This window comes from Mangifera indica, chromosome 11, assembly GCF_011075055.1.
Source record: "Mangifera indica cultivar Alphonso chromosome 11, CATAS_Mindica_2.1, whole genome shotgun sequence".
NCBI lineage: Eukaryota > Viridiplantae > Streptophyta > Magnoliopsida > Sapindales > Anacardiaceae > Mangifera > Mangifera indica.
In genome coordinates this window covers 4,001,210-4,021,030 of record NC_058147.1, presented here as the reverse complement: position 1 = coordinate 4,021,030, position 19,821 = coordinate 4,001,210, and the positions used below count along the sequence as shown (strand labels likewise).

The following is a 19,821-nucleotide window of genomic DNA, read 5'->3' as shown; positions in this document are numbered from 1 at the left end:
GAGCCACACATAATAGAAGGAATCTTGTATTATTGTTGATAAAGAGTTCAATTGATAACGGAGTCACTGGGTCTTTGTTGACACAAAATTTGTTATCTGAATTAATTTTTCAGCATCAATAGATATAGATTCCTTGAAAAGCACCTCTGCTACTGGGCGATTAGTTGGACGCCTCCTTTCTTTGGGTGTCCTCTTTTCTAACGTCATGTGGATGACAAAATATGCTGAAAATATATGCGGTATATGATGTACCCATAGAAAAATTGAGTAAAACTTCTAATACTCGAAGAAGAACACATATTATTTGATGCTCACCTTCCATCGGCAATGTTAATGGCTACCGTCCGAATCTCACAGTTGCCAAACCTAAGCACATTGATCACCAACAATTAAAAGGACAGATAGGTGGCTGGTTGGCCAAAGACGGTAAAAGCTAAAAGCAACATTATTCTCACCGTGAACATAGATTTTCCATTGATTGATTCGTTTCTTTTGCAAGTTTTTGCAGGGTTTGCTGCAAGAATATGCCGTGGCTAACTATAGCAATTTCCTTCTCCTGCCTAGTCCACAACCTAATAAAGCAAAATCACTCTTAAAGTTAATCAATTAATGCTCATAACCTAACTGTACAAATTTATGTTCTTGAGAAACAGCAAGTTGGTCACCATTTCAAAAACTTGATTCCCCTTGCTGCAACTTCTTCATACGACTCTCTAACGTCAGCTTTCCACAAAATGTCATCTTCACTTTCTATCTAAAAATGGAATTAAAAAAAAAAAAGGGAAATTAGACTTGTTGCATTTGAAGCTAAAGTACTAGTTGGAATTCTAAGTTGACACGTTAAGTCATGTCAAAATAACATGAAGACAGTTAATACTTGCCAGCTGAAAATCAATTCCCGGGAAAAGAGTTTGATATTCGTGGATGCTTCTTCTCCTATTGCAAGGTTCAAGCCCCTGCAGTAACGGTTGAGCTTCAGTCAAAATCTCATATATACCAATGATTTGCAGAGGTGGGAGAAGCTTATGTTTTGGGGTGGTTTAAGCGTCCAGTCATTTCGTTAGAAAGATCAATCAATCAACCCACAGTCCCTATTACTTTTATTTTTCTTCGCACTGTTTGTGGAAAAGAATGGATGCATTTTAGTTTTGGTCTGACGAGCGAAAAAAGTATAGAAGTCTTGGTCTCCTAGATAAGTTAAGAGATCACATCGCACCTGCCCATCCTAGAAAAGAGGTAATTTATGACAAGTTTTTATTGATATGGAAGTTTTTGACAGAAGAGAAGGAACCCTTAAAACCTGTTCTAGAAATACCCAGTCCTCCTCAAAAAGGAATTAGGAAAATTCTCTTTCCGGCGGTTGAAAGGTTAGGCAAGCTGATTTACCTAAAAACTATTTTATCATTGAGGTATCTTTCAATATAAATTGATGGGTTACCTAACTTGACATCAATTCATTAAGAAGGCCGTATGTCTCTGTCGGCAACAACGTGTTGTCAATTAGCCCCTTTGGAGGCTCTTTATTTGGAAAATATTTTTATTATTAAAATTGAAAGGTTATTTTAAAAATTATTGAGAATAAACTTATTATTATGTTTGGTAAAATTAATATGTATAAATAATTATTGTGTTTAATGAGAAATAATAAAAAAATATTAATATATTATTTCATTTATTATATGAAATATTAATAGTTATAAAAATATTTTTTATATTTTTTATTATTTTAATTAAAAATTGAGAATAATTTTGTCTCAAAAATTTAATAAGTAAAGATAAAATAGTAATAATAATTAAGATTTCTATAATAATTTTTTAATAACTTATATTATTAAAATATTTTATTACTTTGTAAATTAAATAAGATTATCAAAATAATTTTAAAATTTTTTAATCAAACGATGGTTAATATTATCTTGAGTGATAAAAGAAATAGAATAAAATTATAAGAGTAGGAATTTAAATTTTTTTTATAATATTTTAAAATTAAACTTTTAATTTATTTAATACAATAAATATAAAACTAAATACTAACTTAATGTGATTAGTTTACTCTGAAAAAAACAATTCGACCTAAACAATGTTTTTTTTTTTTTGTGTCAAACGAGGACAATTCAAACATACCCAACGTTCTCGACAATGCTCAACAGCTATAATTGGAGGACCATCGATCTTGGCAAACTTATCACCATTCACCGCAGTTTCCCCATCCACGTCAAACCCATTTGCTTGGCTTCCACCACCACCGAAAACTCCAACAGCTGTTTGCAAAGTTCTGCAGTCAAACCATTTACAACGTAAGCTGCCTAGTCTTCTTCGAGAAAACAAAACTTGCATTGCATTGCATGGCCTCCAACAACTGAACGCCTTCCTTAGAAGACTGATTGTTAAGTTAGATGAAGTGATTATAATTATGTTAAGCCCTTTCCTAAGCTTGACAGACAACCTGAAACACCTAAAACTAAACATGTAATTAAAACATAAAACAAATATAAATGAAAATATCATTGTTACCTCAACATGGGGGAAGCGATGACTAAATCAATTTTCTTAGTCAGCTCTCTCTCTTCAACTTCCGTCCGCAATTTTTCCACCTAATACAAAATCACAGTCATTTACGCCGTCTGTAAAGTTGTGCGGCAGCATCATTATTTTATTATTATTATTATTATTGTTATTATAGAGGATGATAATTTGATTTACCTGCTTGAATCCAAGATCAGAGAGTTGTGCATCAAAGAGCTCTTGAGACAACAATGCTTCAGGACCCTTCCCTACTACTGTGTTGTGGACACCTTGTGCATGCCGCACCTGTAAGTAATTTAATTAAATTATAAAACTTGCAGACTTTTCAATATTTGAATTGTATTAAATTTGAAATGCTTATATCTGATATAGGACATGGGGATGAAAACGGTACAAACCAGATGAAGAATTTTGCATCCCTGCGTTGAATGGGCTGTTGTGGGATCCATATCTGCCAATGAAACTATTCAGAAACAATGCATGCGATAGAATAAAGCAGATTAAACAAGTGTAATTCAGGTAAAGCTTCAGCTCACTGTAATGAATTGGCATGGGCCTACTCAACACAGAATAATATAAAGAATTACTAAAAATCGTGATTAAACCATGTTGTTATAGCCTTCCAGTTCTCCAAAAGCTTGATCCATTAAGTTTTATATTAGCGTGATTATCGCCAGGATTATCTCAAGACGTGTTGATAAGCAAAGAAGGTGCTAAATATATGACAGCTAAGGAAGGTTTTGCCTTAATCCTCAGTAAGAAAATTTGACAGAAAGATGCGAAAGCTCTGTCAAAAATTGACGAAGAATATAAGATTTTTGGGAGAAAAATTTCAAGGGATTGCATGAAACGTACCACAGAGAGGATTAGCCATGGAACTGGTAACCCGAAGTAATGCAGGTAAGACATCCATGTTGAATAATCCTGAAGGAAAACTGCAAAGAAAACGTAATGGGCGGGAGATAAGAGGAGGAAAATTATTGAACGTTTATATTGACAAACTACCTGATTATTTACCTATAAATAGATTTTTCAATATGACATGAGTTGACTCATCTATGCAAGACTCCATTGATGAATTAATCCAAAGCAATTCTTTACTAGTGAAACCGCTATGAAGGTGTCTTCCTCCTTCTATGATATTACATTCAAGACCAGATCTCACCACACAGCAAAATTAGAAAATTAATGATACGATCGATTACCTGTAATTTAGCTTCTGTTCTTTACAATAAAAATAATTGACTAATTTTAATATTATAAACGAAAGTTACATATTTGTCATAAAACATATTTTGTCGTAATCTGTTGTAGAACAACGTGAATCGACAATATAGAATATGACGGGGTCAAATTTTTACTTCATTTATGCTTTCTCAAATTGAAAAGGAGAGAAACCATCCTAATTGGTAAATACATGTACCGAAAAAAGAGGTATAAAAATTATATAGATATGATATAATAAATAATAAATAATATATTTATAAAAAAATTGTAAAATTTATATACGAATTTAATATGATATATTATTAATAATACGTTTTTAAAAATACGATAATATCAATAATAATTTTACTGCATCTCATAGATCTCCTAGTTAAAATCAATATAATAATTCATATGTAAAATATTTAATTGACTATTAAAGTTAATATAACATAATACATCATATTCAGTCATTGTACCATTAGGTGAATCTGCAACAAGATTAATGAATAATCGGTTTCTCTAATTAGTTTATATATAAAAAAATTGTAAACATAACGAAGTTATATACAAGCAAAGGAAAAGATAATGAAAGTTTATCTTTTTAGAGAATAACAAAGATGAAAAGTTGAGTCTGACAAAAAGAAAAGCACCGATTTGATGTAAAAAAAATTATGTGAAATTTTTTTACTATTCTTGTGAATATGGACCAATGTGGTGAATGGAGAGGTTAGGGATTTGATTAAAAAGATTGTCACCATTATGGTAATTAATTGAAAATTAAAGAGACGTTTTCATACTTTGAATTTAAGTATTGAAATAATGTTGTTTTAGATTTTTTAAAAATTCAAAAAAAGGGACACAAATAAAATAGATATTTAATATAGGAAAGATGTAAAATACATATTAATATATTTTGTGTTTAAAAATTTAAAATATTATATTTAATATATGAATTAAATGGGAATACGAATTAAACCCATTTTTACTAACCCGGGAAACCATTAACCTAACTATTGTTTCTAACAGTTGCGTAGTCAATATCTGGTTTTGATCTTGGAGTTTTTCTTGACAATGAAAAATTAATTGAATAAAATGATTTCTTGGAAAATAATGATTTCTTGGAAAATAATGATTTCTTAACATATATTATATTTAATATATGAAAAAATTCAACAACATTTTCTTCTTAATTCACAACCCTAATTTTATGTTTTCCTTTCTTGTTGTCTATACAAAGATTCACTCTGATTTGAAGTCTAAAATTCATGTTGATTAATTTGTTTTTTTTTTAATTGATTGGTACAGTACTTATTATACAAAAAATTTTGATTATATATTATGTTATATTAGATTTAATAGTTAATTAAATATTTTATATTTAAATTATTATATTAATTTTCAATAAGAGATTCGTAAAAAGTATTAAAATTATTATGATATTACCATATTTTTAAAAACGCATTATTAACGATGTGTCGTATTAAACTCGTATATACATACTCTATATTTTTCTAGTATGTAAATTTTAAGAACATATTTTTATAAACATATTTTTTTATTTTTCTTTATATTATATCCATATAATTCACTTTTTTTTTTTCCTGTTCCCTATTTACTCACTAGGCGTAAAAGTGAGATGAAATGGATAAACAATGAATCCAGCTATGAATGTTCATGGAAAGATATAAATTCAAATATGATCTTGATTAGTAAAAGCAAGCCAGCTGACTTAACCAAATTAATGGTCGTCTGTCCTTTTTGTGTTTTCAATTGAAGGAAACGAACATGCAATTTCCTTAATGGAACTCGTGAGCTGACAAAGCAATTTCATCGCGCCCGCATTTTTTTTTTCTGACTTATCCGGCATTGACTTGTGATAACAAAAGCCAGGAGTATTTTTTGGTCGCGTACAGATTGTTAAGGGGTTATACCTGCGGGAAGGCGGGATGTTTGATTCCATTGCCACTTAAGTGTTATATAATAATGAAAGAAAATGCAGTATTCACCAGTGCATAAACCCCACCATCGTAGCTGAAATTTCGCCTGTCTGTGTACACAGATTGTTAAGGGGTTACACCTCTGGGAAAGCAAGATATTTGATTCCTTTGTGTGTCTGGGTGCCTGTGAGAAAGAGGGATTGAGTGTCACTGCCATTTATTGAGGTTATATACCTTACATGAGACTACATGTTATTATTGGATTGGCTTTATTTTGTCAGTTTTAGGTTTAGGTCAAAAACCATCTGTTCTAACCTAATATGAATATGACTCATATTAAAGTTTTCTAATCCCAACCCAATTTGAGCTATAATTGGGTTAATTTGATATAATTCAAAATTATTTATTGTTTTCAATCTTTTAAATGTTTTTTATATTTTAATTTATTTGTTAAATTATCTAAACCTTTTATTAACAAAATATATAATATAATATTTTATGTTGTCTATAAATGATCTAAAAAATTACTTATCAAAACTCTTTAAAACATGTCAATAGTCTTAGTGATCAAATTATATTTTCATTATCAAAAAAATAAAATAAAAATTTTAAATAAAAGCGAAAATAATCAACATAATTACAATTATATAGAGGTATAACTATATGTAATATGTGAGGATACTTGTCATTCATTAACAAATTTTACTACATTAACTTTCTCTAAACATTGAGAGTAGTTCGAGCTAATTCGAGTTATTTTTGGATCAATATGAATGCGACTTGATTTAGTTTTGATTTGCATCAGATTGCTCTGAATTAAATTTGCGTAAAAAAAACTCAACCTAATCCAATAATTTTTTTTATTATATTGTATTAGGTTAATGGATCATATTAAAAGTTAACCGCTTTTGTTTTATAATAATTAAGTCCAAAGACTTGTTCCCACCTAAGGTATAATGAAATCTGAAACTCTCACATTCTAATTTTTAAAAACTAAAATGCTTATCTATAAACAAATTATTGTTAAAAAAATCAGTTATGATTAGGGATAAAATTGTTATTTACTAAAAAAATTAAAGTTTTATCACATTTTTCTCTTTAAGTTTAAAAAACTTACAATTTCCTCTCAACCCAAAGTTTAAAAACTGACATATACCCTCTAGAGTTTGTTTCTCTTCTTTTCCACATGGAGTTGTAGTCTTTGATTGTCGGTCATCCTCCCTCTCATGTTACTCTCCCTCTAGTCTCTCTCTTCCCTCTTTAGCCGTCTTTGATCAAGACAAAGATGAACAATCTTTATCTGAGATAAAAATATATCATCTTCATCTCTCAAATGAAAATTCATTGTGTTTATCTCAAATAAAGACCATTTAATATTTATATATAAATATTACACACATTATTTATACACATAATATTCCTACTTATCTCAAACACTTATCCTTTTGCAAGTCAGACAGTGGGAAAAGAGGCTGATACTGTCTGTTCTTTACAATAAAATATTTGATTAATTTTAATATTATAAACGAAAATTTTAACCTGTTATGAGACATATTTTGTCGTAATCTGTTGCAGAATAACGTGAATTGACACGATAGAGCATGATGGGGTCAATAAAATTTTATCCGTGGCCAAATGTCAATTTTTTACCCAAATTTTAAGTCAATCTAGATAGTATACTAATAATAAATAAAAAATTAAAATATTTATCTATCCCAAAATTATTATTTAATAATAATATTAAAAAATTTATTATTTTATTTTTAGATTTTAAATTTAATATTTTACCTTTATACCTAAACTTTAAAAATTGATTTTTTTCCTTTCAAATCTCTAAATTTTTTTTTCGTCCATCCCTTTAGGTATTAGCAATTGGCATGAAACATTGCTAGATGACAGAGCATTGTTTAGTGACGATAACATTTATTATCCAATGATTATCCTCTAGATGACTCCATCTTATTCATCTATTGTTAGATTATCATTTTTCGAAAAAAATGATTAGATTTCAAGTTTGATATTGTAGAGGGAAAATAAAATTTTTTAAAACTTAATCCAGAAAAAAAATTACTAGTTTTTCAAAAAAAAATATATAATTTTAATTATTTTAATATTATTAATAAAATAATAATTTTACCGTTTTAATCCTAATAAAAAATTTAAGAATATATTTCAATAAATTAAAATTTAAATAGATATTTACATTTTTTATTAATTATGAATATATATTTATTATTTCATCTAAACTTGAGCGAGAAATAGTCTTTTGGCCTTTATTCATATAATGCATTCTTAAATCGCAAAGGAAAGAAAAGCTACTCTTACTAACAGTTACGTGCTCAATATGTAGTTTTAATCTTGGAGGTTATTCCTTGATAAAAAAATAATTTCATAGAAATTGAGTTTTTTTTTTTTTTGGTACAATCCAATGTAAGTCAAGACAGAATAAATTTTTATAATTTGTTCTTAGGCATAAGAATTAATTTGGGGCAAATTTAGTTCCGTGGCTTATATGGCGGCAATGGAAATTAATGTGCGCATATTTTCTTTTTTTTTAATTGTAAGTAAGAATGAAAGGGATGAACATTCAATCCAGCTATAAATGTTCATGGAAAAATATAACCAGGGCAGCTGACTTAACCAAATGAATGGTCGTCTCTCCTCTTTTTGTACCCACAATTACAGGAAACGATCTTGCAATTTCCTTGTGGAACTGGTGAGCTGCCAAATTCTTTTTTGGCCTTTTGAGCATTGACTTAATAAAAGACAATCAGAAGTATTTTATTTGACGTGTCTTTCTCGGAGTTCTTAAAATATTATTTTCTCTTGTGACTGATTCCAAACCACGTGTAAATGGATTCGATTGGAGATTAATAGGTGTTAATATGGATAACGATATAATATAATAAAAATTAACAAATAATATATATAAAAAGATATATTAAATTAATACGATATAATAAATATATATATATTATATAATATAATATATATTATTTATATAAAATGGTATATTTTTTAAAAATAATAATAATATAATAAAGGTATAAATAAAAAATCTTAAAATTCTAAAATAATGATATGTTAATTAGATTTTTTATTATTTTATTAATACTTTAATATTTTCGTTTTTAAAATTTTTATTATATAATATGATATTTAATAAAAAAATTAAGTATTTAATATACGATTCGACTATCATAGATATAAAGAATATAAGATATTGTTAATCTTTATTTTAAAAAGGTTAAAAGACTATTTCCCACTCAAGGTTTAGTGAAATAACAAATTTTGACGTATTAATTTAAAAAACCTAAATACTCATCTATTTATTAAAATTCACTAATAGAGTTAAAGATAAAAGTGTTATTTAGGTTTAAAAATTTAACAATTTCTCCTTAACCGAAAGTTTGAACAATGATATGTATTTTTATTGGACGAAGATAAACGAATCGTCTTCATCTAACGAAGAGATGAAAATATCATCTTCTTTATCTCTTCAAGTGAATAAAGATGATTTATTCTCGTCCGATGATTTTAACCAAAGATTGGTATGTTTCGATCGAAAAAAATGAGCCTGGGAAGGTCGGCCGTGGGAGATGATTAATCATGGTTACGGAATCTTTGATGAATTAAAGTTGTAAATAGCAAAACAATCAATAAGTATTTGAATTAAGATAAATAGAGAACACATTAGTGATTGTTTTTGTCACCTTTTGTTGACGACAACCACCGAACGAAGTTCACAATTACCAAACCTAAAAACCCAGATCACAAAAGCCTTTTGGTTAGTCAAAAATGCAATTGAAATGAAACTACAAGTGAGATATTATGTGGTTGAAAGAAAAATAGAAAGATTTGGTCATAAACCAATACAAAAAAGGACGGCTAAGCGCTTGGTTAATTGAACTTTGATTGATGGGTATGCGTCAGTTTCCAGAAAATAAAGTGCCTGCTACAAGACTACACCATGGCTCACAGTCGCAGTCTCCTTTTCTGCTCGTGTCCACAGCCTTTATATTGTAAATGGGTATATCTATTGGAAAGCGATATTTGATTCCAATGCCACTACTTTTGTGTTTAAAGGAGCCGCTTGGAATGACTTTAAGAAGATGGATATTTAGACTTGTGTGTTTGTGGTTAGAATTTCACTATATTCTTTTTTTTTTAAATGAAAAAAACATAAAATTATATATATTTAGTTTTGAGTATCAAAATAATATATTTTTATCAAATATCCAATTATAAAATGATACTTCAATTAAATACCCAATTATATTGCATTGCTGCAGAAAAAATATAACATTCAACCTCGCATAAACTCCACCATCCTAGCTGTAACTTATCAGATTATTTTATTATTAATATAATATTGAAAAGTCTGTTGTTACATCAGGCTTACAGTTGAGACACAAATTCTATGATTAGAATTTTATCTATCCATAATTCCATCTGCACTCTTTTGCGTCATCCCTCATATTAGACACCTCAATTGGGTCTAATTAAATAAAGGTTTGTCTCAAAATACAAAATTAAAATTCGGTCTAAAAAGACTTGGTCCAAAACCAAAACATATAAGGTCAAACCCATCAGTTTATCGGTTGGGTTATAAACTTTAATGTTAAATGTATAGATCAATCCAGTTCGATATGATACTATTAAAAAAATAAAAATTAAAAAAAAATTGTTTGCTTATACCAGAAGCAACTAAGGCTCTTGCCACAAGTTTTTGCCACAAACGCAAAAGCCATCTTCAATGGCTACAGACCTTTAGCCAATAGCCGTTGTTTAATTTTTTAAATTTACTTATTTGTTTATTTTTCTCTATATAAACTACTCTAGTTTTTCTTCATTTTCAATTTTATTTATAAATATTTCAATCTCAATCCTTTATTATATTCTCAATCACATTTTCTCTTATTAACTCTTTTTGAAAAATTATCTGAATTCACAAATAATAATTCTTTGTGTTTATAATTTTATTTTTATTTTTATTTTATCATTACAAAATATTACAAATAAATTTAATATCAAATGAATTCAATCCATTTAAATATTATCATGTTGATACTGATGATATTTTTGATAATGCACAAAGTGGAATAGATAGAGCACCAACAGGTCAAAATGGTACAGGTATAAATTTGCATTATTCGATGAAGAGGAAAAAAAACAAATGTCAATGGTGTGGGAGCACTTCAATTGAATAGAGGAAATGATAAAAAGAAAATTAACTCGTTGAGTAGTATGTAAACATTGTGGTTCTTGTTTGACATATGTAAGTATATGTGAGACGAGACACCTTCTTCAACACGTTACTAATTAATGTAAAAAAATTTCACATGAGCTCAAAGGAATGAAACAAATTGCATTCACCTAATCGCGGTCAGTTAGTCTTGGCGCCAGTTGACATGAGAGAAATGTCAACTTTCACATACGATCAAATAAAGATGTAAGATTACATGACTAGGTACGTAGTTTCTTCTAATCAACTTTTTAGTTATGCAGAAGAAATTTTAGATTTGATGATGTAAAATAGTGTTCAACTAGCATTTAGAAGAATTTTTAGGTTAACTCTTAGGTAAGACATATTGAGAAATTATGAATTAATAAAATTAAAAGTTATTGGAAAATTAAGTAATTTTAATGAGGTAATTTCAATAACTTCTAATTTATGAACTGCTACAAATCAACACATAGAGTATCTTTGTGCAATTGCCTATTATATTAATTCTAATTAACAGTTATGCATAAAAATTATTGCATTTAGAAATTTAGAATATCCGCATGATAATCTTACAATTTATTGTATATTAGCAAATATTTTTTAGGAATATTTTTTCAATTACTTTTGATAATACCAAAAATAATGATAAAATTATTGAATATATATTTTATCATTATCTCCTCCATTTAATCGAAAATTATTTTATATAAGGTGTGCATGTCATGTTATTAATTTAATAACTCAAGAAGGCTTGAGTTTGGCTAAAAAACATTTACAAGTAATTAGACATACCATTGTATACATTTCATCATCTTCATCACGGGTATAAACATATCATCTATTATGTAAATCAATGAGATTAAGAGAAAAAAAAATTCAAAGTAGATACTAAAACTAGGTGGAATTCAACATACCTCGTATTGAAAGCGTGCGAAAAGAATGAAGTTCCTATAATACAGTACTTTGATACCCAACCAAAAGATTCGGCGGATCCTTTTTTTGACAGATTAAGATTGAGAGATAGCTATGACTCTAACGAACATGTTAGAGCCATTGAAAGCAGTCGTAGACTATTATTTAGATGTGTATTATCTAATAACTTGTTCAATAATATATAGTATGATAGAAATAAGTGATATTTTTAAAGAACATAGATCTTATGACTCTCATCATACTTTTCAGAATATGTCCAAGCAGGCAAATAGAACAAAAATTTTAAAAATATTGCAGTGAAATTTTTTTTGTTTTATTCTACAACTACTATTTTAGTCTTTAAGACAAAAACTAATGAATTACAAAATTTATTTTATATTATTAATGAAAATTTATCAATTAATAGTAATGTTAATTCTATTAAATATATTCAAGATTTTTTACTTGATATATATAGTATTTATGAACAAAAATATAAAAGAACTGAACAAAGTTTTGTATCAGAGATAAGTTTTAGTAGTTCAAACAAAAAAAAATTGCACATATGATCTCTTTTGCAGACACTTCTTCTGTTATTAGATGGACGAATTCCCTGAAGTAAATTAGGGCATGCATCAGAAGAAAAATGGTATCTAAATGCAACATACAGTCTCGACACTTCTCAAATGCTAATATTGGTGGGCAACTGAGAGCCGGCGTTGCATTGCACTGATCATTTGCCACCATAACTGGAGGTGTACATGTGTCTAATCCATATTCATACACTTGGCGTTCACAGCCAAAAACTCCAACTGCTGTTTGCGTGGCCCTGAAGCACACATGCAATTGTTAATTTAATCAATGCAACATTCATAATCATCAATTGCCAGAAAGTGCTTGCGCAGATCAGCCGCCTGTTATAAACACATCGAAGTAATTACAATTAACTAAAACAAAATCAAAGAGATAGTTATATGGGGATTAATTATTCAGTCACCTGCTCCAACCAATAGGGGAGATTGGAGTATCAAACAATTTAGGAGACAATAAAGCCTCAAGACTCTTCTCTGCTTCTAAATTGTGCATCCCTTGCCTATGCCTCACCTGGCATGTAAATTTATGCAACTATCCGAGCTTCATTTCAGCGAAACAATGAATCGCAACCAAAGGGAAGTGACTTAAAGGAATAAGGTTAGAGATGTATACAAACCAGATGAAGAAATCTGCAGTGGTTTGGGCAGTACAGAAATTGGGCTGTAGCGGTAACCATTTCTATAAATACATGGAAAAATATTATGGATTTTAAACCAACGCCAAGTAGGAAAGAAGAATTGCAACCAAATAACCATTGTCAAGTATTAATCAGATTTCATTAACATAATTAGTTAAGTTTAACTGGACCATAATGACAAACTAAAGAGAAGGGTTCTTCTATCTTGCAGTTAAACAAAAAAGGAAGTAGAAAACACCATGTTCTTTAAAAAAGAAAAAAAAGTAAGAATAAATATTTGTGTGTCTTTTTCGATTCAGGATTCAAGATATAGATATATATATATATATATATATATATATATATATATGCAGGCAATATATTCGAGTGAAAGGATTCTATTGGAAAATGTTAATATTCGATTACCATAATCCTTTTTAGATTACTTAAAACGAAATAGTAAGAAATCACAATAAATAAAATTTTAAATTATCTGATACATTAATTATAAGTCTAATTATTACATTTTAACATTTATTTATCGGACAAAATAGAGCGTAGTTTCCTATTAAAAGAAAAACTCATTCAAGCCTTGAATCTGACGGTGGGTTTACTTTGATTCTTACCGTAGTAATTAATGTTGTTGATTTGATTATTTTATTCATCTAACGTATCCTAAGGATCGAAATTCTGAGAACATAGCTTTGAAACCGTGTGTAGTTTTCCTTGATGCAGAACATCTCAATCCCACGTAGTTAAATTACATGCATAATATTATAATTAAAGCTTAGTTTCTGTTCACAGTCTTGTTAGTTGAATGGAATAATAAAAGAAATTTCCATTTGATTAATACTTCTTGCATGACACTCCTTATGACTTTGAACTTGATCAATATAGAAAAAATGAATAGATTAAACTTGTTTCTATAGATTAACGTCATAATCAGTACATCAAATAATTCAAAAGTTTAATCGTGTAAGAAAACCCGTAAGATGCACGAATCATTGATCAGTTTAATATCATGAATTCAAAGTCATCCTTTTGATTTGAAATTTTCAATGGGTTACATCTTCACCAATCATGCCTTTGCTTTATTCTCACCATGAAATTTACGTGAAATAGAAAGGAAAAGAAGGCAGTTATATAGAACATGCATGCAAAATGATTATAATTTCTGTCTTATTAAAATTTGTATTTGTTTCATTAGAAACCAAACATACATGTTATACTCAGTGTTATCGTTTTCCAGGAAAAACTCTAAAAACTTATTCATAATACTGTCAACCTCTTCAAAAACACTGGGCTTGACTAACCAATTTCATTTTCTTTATCCTTTTTTCTGATGAGGGGTTCATATTTATTTTTCTTTTTATTTTAATAAATTATAATTTCTAAGTTAGTGTCTGTCATTATAAGATAAATTTAGTGAGAAGTTCCGATTTCAGCACTAGACATCATCAGTTGCTAAATACACGACAAATCCAAAGGGTCGAAGAGAGTCATTGGACCTCTCTTGGATTTGAAAATTTTGAATAATGAATAATTCAATACCCCTCTAGTCTTTTAAAAAAAAAAGTAATTTAATATATTTTATATTTTATTATTTCTTAATTGATCTTTTATATTTTTACTTTTATCTAATTTTGACTTATTTATATTATATCAACAAGTTTGCCACTAAGCCGAAATGTGATAATCAAAATTTTGCATTTCAATTCTATGCAAGTTGAGATGACTCACTGTTCAATTAAGACTGCAAGTTTCATGCAACAATCTCGAAAGTTCAACATTCTTGAGTTTAACAATATGAATCAATTTCGTTCATAATTTCACCTTAAAATGAATTATGAACATTGTCTACAAGAACAGCCAGCTCATGAGTATTTTTTTGTACCTATAATTTTGCACTAAGGTAAACTCTCTCAGTTAATCACTTCTGCAATTATTTTATGCCATATCAGGATTCCTGCTCGATCATGGACCCCTGGCTATAATTCATTACGCCTTAATTTACCAGATGCTTCTCAGCAGCAACATCACTTGGTAGATCAAGACCACTGGGAATCTTTCCAGGGAAATTAGTTGTAGCAGAATCTGAACCCAACATACTGCAGCACAAAGAGAAAGAGATAATCAATTGAAAAAAGAGTCACTAGTTATGGCTAAGCTTAAAAACAGAGTTGTCTGTCAAGTTATATTGTAATCATGCTCACCTTCTATCAACAATAACCATTGAGCGAAGCTCACAATTTGCAAAGCTGCAACAACAAAATGCAGAGCATATGAGCCTTTTTATCCATGTTGAATCCAATTTATAGTTATTTACTACCCACTGTCAATAATTTAAGGAAGAAATTAGAAGTTTTGGGTAATAATTGAATTATCACTTTTTTGTATACAGGACTCAGATTTACACAGAAATAAATAATTATTGAGGCATCCAGACCAGGTAAAGAATTAATGTAGAGAAAACAGTTTTCAGCTTGTAGTCATTGATCAAACAATACAAAGAATATTCAGAATGGCAAAAAGAAGTAGAATTTGAAGCTGTGAAGACAAATCTCTACCATCTATCTCTATATATCTTTAATTTCTATACACCAACGATTGACAATGAAATTTATGAGGCAACACTTACTGTTTACATATTTCACTCTTTATAGATGGATGGCAATCGTTTCCAAAAGCACTTAGGGTATGATATAAGAATCCACTGTGAGTAACAACTGCAATCTCTTTCTCTTTCCGTGTCCACAGCCTGGAAAAACAAAAGGAAGTAGTCAGGATTAAATTGATGCTACTTGTGCTATAGAATTACATGTCCATATGCATCTTATTCAAAGTTGAAACAAATACTAAGGTAAAATTCAAGAAACATTTCGAGCCTGGATCAATTTAAAGGGGAGCATTTACAGTTCCAATGGCAGAATGAAGTCATCAAACTCCTTTTTTCATAATGAAACTAATGGCACAAGTGATTATTAAAAGATCAAGTTTCTTCATTGCTACAGTTCAATTCAAAATGAAGATGAACCATAAGTGCACACTTCAAAGGCCATGTGTGGAATCTAAAACTCAGTGGAAATCATCATTTACATGGATTACAACATAACTACTACTCCAAAAAACGACTCAAAGCCTCCCATCTTTGTAAAACCATAGACAAGAGCATGAAAAGTTTAAACCCTACGACAGACCTCACTAAAAAGATGGCATCCTAGGAGCTGCAATCACACCATTCCATAGTCATTGTCTAAACTGTCTATCATTGTTATGTACTTGTGCAGATAAAAATAAAAATTAAAAAAATGAATGGAGATAAATAGTAAGTCACCAGTTCATAAACTCCATTCCCCTCTTTGCAACATGTTCATTCGTCTCTCTGGTGTCAGCCGTCCACAAAATGTCCTCATCAGCTTCTATCTGAATAAAACCATAAAAAAAAAAATGTAAGAAATAACTGTAATTCGCAATAAGTAAAATTTTGACTCAAACCCATGACCAACAGTTCAAAAGTATCACATTAATAACAGCTAATCCCCAAAACAAAAACCAATCACAATGAATTACTTGCCAGTGAAAAATCAATAGCAGGAAAAAGAGTTTGGTACTCGCTGATACTTCTTCTCTTATCACATGGATGAACTCCCTGAGGTGAAAGAAATAAACATGAAAGCAGAACACATAAATTTAGAAGAAAAAAATTTAATTTACAAAAAAGAACTTCTCTATCCACAAAAATTAGAACCCTAATTTCCAAATTCGTTCTTATAAACAAATAAAGCTCATTCCTGTAAAATTTGGAAAACATGCCCTGGTCAATTTAGATTTGAAATCAAAGAGCACTGGAAGCTAACAGTGCTCCACATATCTTAGAAAACCACCCAATAATCACATCAAGTAGAGTATGGATTTGGGTATCCTCCTTTATTTGCTTTCTAAACAAAGGACTAAGGCCACACCCTGAATGATTTAATCCAATTCTATGTTATAACAAAACCTTGACAAAAATTTGGAATGAATTAGAAATTTGGTCCAGTCTCCCTTGATCACACAATATGTTATTGGGCATACCAATCTAGATTTGGGAGCGATCATGAATTCAGAATATAATAAATAAGATAATATAACAACTTAATCGAAAGACTGCCAAATCATTGAAATATTAATATTATAACTGCTAAGCCAAAGCCTAATTTATTGGCAGAATGCATAATGGCACAAATTCATGAAATTCATCTTTTTAGTTGTGATTACTTTACTCTAAAATTTCTACTACCAAATAAAGAGTTGGTTTTTTCATTTCTCTTTTTTATTCAGTTTTCTTTATTTTTCCTCAGGCCAATAGAATATAAACATGTTTGAAAAGGAAGTTGTATTCTCTCCAACTAGCCTTCGTTATGTACATACCAAATGTTCTCGGCAAAGCTCAAATGCAATAAATGGTGGGCAATTTAGACTTGAGATTGCAGGACGATCACTGTTCCCTGCTTTTTCCACCATCAATGGAGGTGCATCTATCCCATCTGCGTACCCTTCACCACCAAAGACTCCTACTGCTGTTTGCATGGTCCTGCAATTCAAATGGCGGGAGTCATAACCTAAAATTCAAGAATGCATAAACAATTATGAACAGTTAACAGGAATCTAATTCTTTTACACATAATACCTTAATAAAGGGGAAGTGATGACCAACTCAATTCTCTTAGAAAGTCCAGTTACATGAACATGCTTGTGCAAATTATCCACCTGGTATTGAACCATGAATCATTCTAAAATCATTGTCGTATCCTCAAAAAGCATTGTATAATATACAGAACAACATAACATAAAAGTTGCGGTAAAAACCAATGTCATCTAGCACCAATTTAGAGGATGATTGTAATCATTCTTAGATTCAGAAAAAATTCAAACGGAAGATTCTCTCACTGCTGAAACAATAGAAATGCAGAATTATCATAGTCCTAACAGAACATTACGTTGAAAAACTTTCAAGTCTTTATTAGATGAAAAACACATGGCAAGATCATCGGATCTAAATGGATAATGAAACAAAATATTAAGTGGTGAAAACCTGCTGCCAGCCGAGTGGAGTAAGGTGTGCATCAAAATAATCGTAAGAATTGTAAGCATCATAGTCCTTTTCCCCTGCTACATTGTGAATACCCTGAGCATGTCTCACCTACATGCAAAATTTTAACCATACAATCCTCTCAAAATGAAAATCTCAACCATATTTGATGGATAAAAAATAAATAAATCTTGGCACCAACCAGGTGAATAGTTTTACATCGGTGAGATGGGTACAAACTTGTGCCAGTGATGGAATCCATATCGCCTGCACCCAAATGTAACTGAAATTCAAGATTGAAAACCAAAACAACTAAAATAATAGCAGAAAGTGTACGAACAACTAGATCCCATCTGGACCACGGAACTCAGATCAATGCAAATACAACAATCACCACTTGAAAAATCTGGCCTAACCAAAATCATCACATTTCATGATTCTAATAAAAGCACCAAATAACGAGAAATAAACCAGATGGGAGTAGCTATAAAGCATGCAATTCATACATCCAAAAAAGGAAAATATGCGACTGGATAAGAAAGTTGTACCTTGGAGAGATGACAAACAAAGAACAGGAAACCAAATATGAAAAAAAGGAGAAAGGTGTAATTATAAAACAAGAGAAGCTCTGGTTTTGTTGCAGTTAAGAGGGAGAAGAAGGGGTGAAGTTTTGAGGAGGTGAAAAGGTAGAAGAAGAGGAATGAAAACAATTAAGGAAAAGTAAATATCCTGATGATTCACGAGGGGTTGGGGAGTGGAAGTTTCCTTCTCACAATTCAGCCCCCGGGAATTCGTGAAGAGTTCCGCTTCTGGTTCCACCTTTTTCTGCTTCAATGGTTTCCTTGGGCTGGGATATGCCAAAAAATGTTCGGCCACTAACTTATGTGCACATGTAGGGGCCCGCCTGCGCCCGGTCAACGATTTAGACCAGACAATCACGCCCACTTGGCATACTCTCAGTTGCTTCCCTAACTTTTGCAACTTTCTTAATATTTGAATTTGACTTCCAAGTTCTAACTTTCAAACGCTGAAAAGGAAGAACGAAAGACTGGGGTAACTGGTTAAAATACCTTTTCTTTTAACGTTGTATATAGGCATAATTAACTTTTTTTTAATCAATAACATGAAAGATTGATTAGTATTTATGTTTTATTATTAATATATCTTTTATTAATTTATTCGGTAATAAAATATTCTCACTTTAAAATAAAATAATTTTAATTTTGTTTGAATTTATTATTATTATTATATATCAAACAAAAATATCATTAATTTTTAATTAAAATAATAAATAATATGAATAACATTTTATAATTTAATTAATTAATTTTATAATTTGAAAACATAATATATTATCAACATTTAGAATATTTTTAAAAATACACAAAATAAATATTTAAAATAAACATGTTGGTTCTATAAAATACTATACTAATTTATACACAATAATTATATAAAAATATATATCAGTCAAATAATAATTATTTTACATATCAACAAATATGATAAAAATATATATTTAGTAATATTTTAATTAATAAATATTTATAGTAATGTTTGATTTTTTATAATAATATATTATTAAATTATACTTTTACAAGTCATTCACGAATCAGGAATGTTAAAAATTGAGTATATGTACAGTGCAGATTCATTGATTTCTGACGCAAGCGCAAACGCAATCGTGCCTAGGTTTATCTGCGGAATCATGTTGGAATCATGGATGTCA

The 19,821-nt window shown here is 29.6% G+C and overlaps 2 protein-coding genes across 2 annotated transcripts; both read right to left on the bottom strand.

The window, feature by feature from the left end:
- Positions 1-10: 10 nt before the first annotated feature.
- Positions 11-3,506, bottom strand: LOC123228625 (phosphoglycerate mutase-like protein 1). The gene is made up of 10 exons (XM_044654059.1): positions 3,382-3,506; positions 2,925-2,977; positions 2,704-2,811; positions 2,515-2,594; positions 2,125-2,275; positions 882-956; positions 666-754; positions 456-572; positions 316-366; positions 11-224 (listed from the first exon to the last, which is right to left on the bottom strand). The coding sequence occupies exons 1-10, from the start codon at positions 3,437-3,439 to the stop codon at positions 161-163; spliced, it is 846 nt and encodes a 281-aa protein (XP_044509994.1). The 5' UTR covers positions 3,440-3,506; the 3' UTR covers positions 11-160.
- Positions 3,507-14,805: 11,299 nt separating this feature from the next.
- On the bottom strand, positions 14,806-18,963 carry LOC123228905 (phosphoglycerate mutase-like protein 1). The gene is made up of 10 exons (XM_044654396.1): positions 18,641-18,963; positions 18,295-18,359; positions 18,096-18,203; positions 17,691-17,770; positions 17,432-17,594; positions 16,596-16,670; positions 16,356-16,444; positions 15,660-15,779; positions 15,235-15,279; positions 14,806-15,129 (listed from the first exon to the last, which is right to left on the bottom strand). Exons 2-10 carry the CDS (start codon positions 18,352-18,354, stop codon positions 15,027-15,029), a joined length of 843 nt encoding a protein of 280 aa, XP_044510331.1. The 5' UTR covers positions 18,355-18,359; positions 18,641-18,963; the 3' UTR covers positions 14,806-15,026.
- Positions 18,964-19,821: the final 858 nt, after the last annotated feature.

Coding starts and splice junctions, on each gene's coding strand:
- LOC123228905 (XM_044654396.1), bottom strand. CDS start 18,354: ATGGATTCCATCACTGGCACAAGTTTGTACCCATCTCACCGATGTAAA. Junction 17,771..18,095: donor CTCCACTCGGCTGGCAGCAG/GTTTTCACCACT, acceptor GTTCAATACCAG/GTGGATAATTTGCACAAGCA. Junction 17,595..17,690: donor ATCACTTCCCCTTTATTAAG/GTATTATGTGTA, acceptor TTTGAATTGCAG/GACCATGCAAACAGCAGTAG.
- LOC123228625 (XM_044654059.1), bottom strand. CDS start 3,439: ATGGATGTCTTACCTGCATTACTTCGGGTTACCAGTTCCATGGCTAAT. Junction 957..2,124: donor AGCATTGTCGAGAACGTTGG/GTATGTTTGAAT, acceptor CCGTTACTGCAG/GGGCTTGAACCTTGCAATAG. Junction 367..455: donor ATGGAAAATCTATGTTCACG/GTGAGAATAATG, acceptor CAATGTGCTTAG/GTTTGGCAACTGTGAGATTC.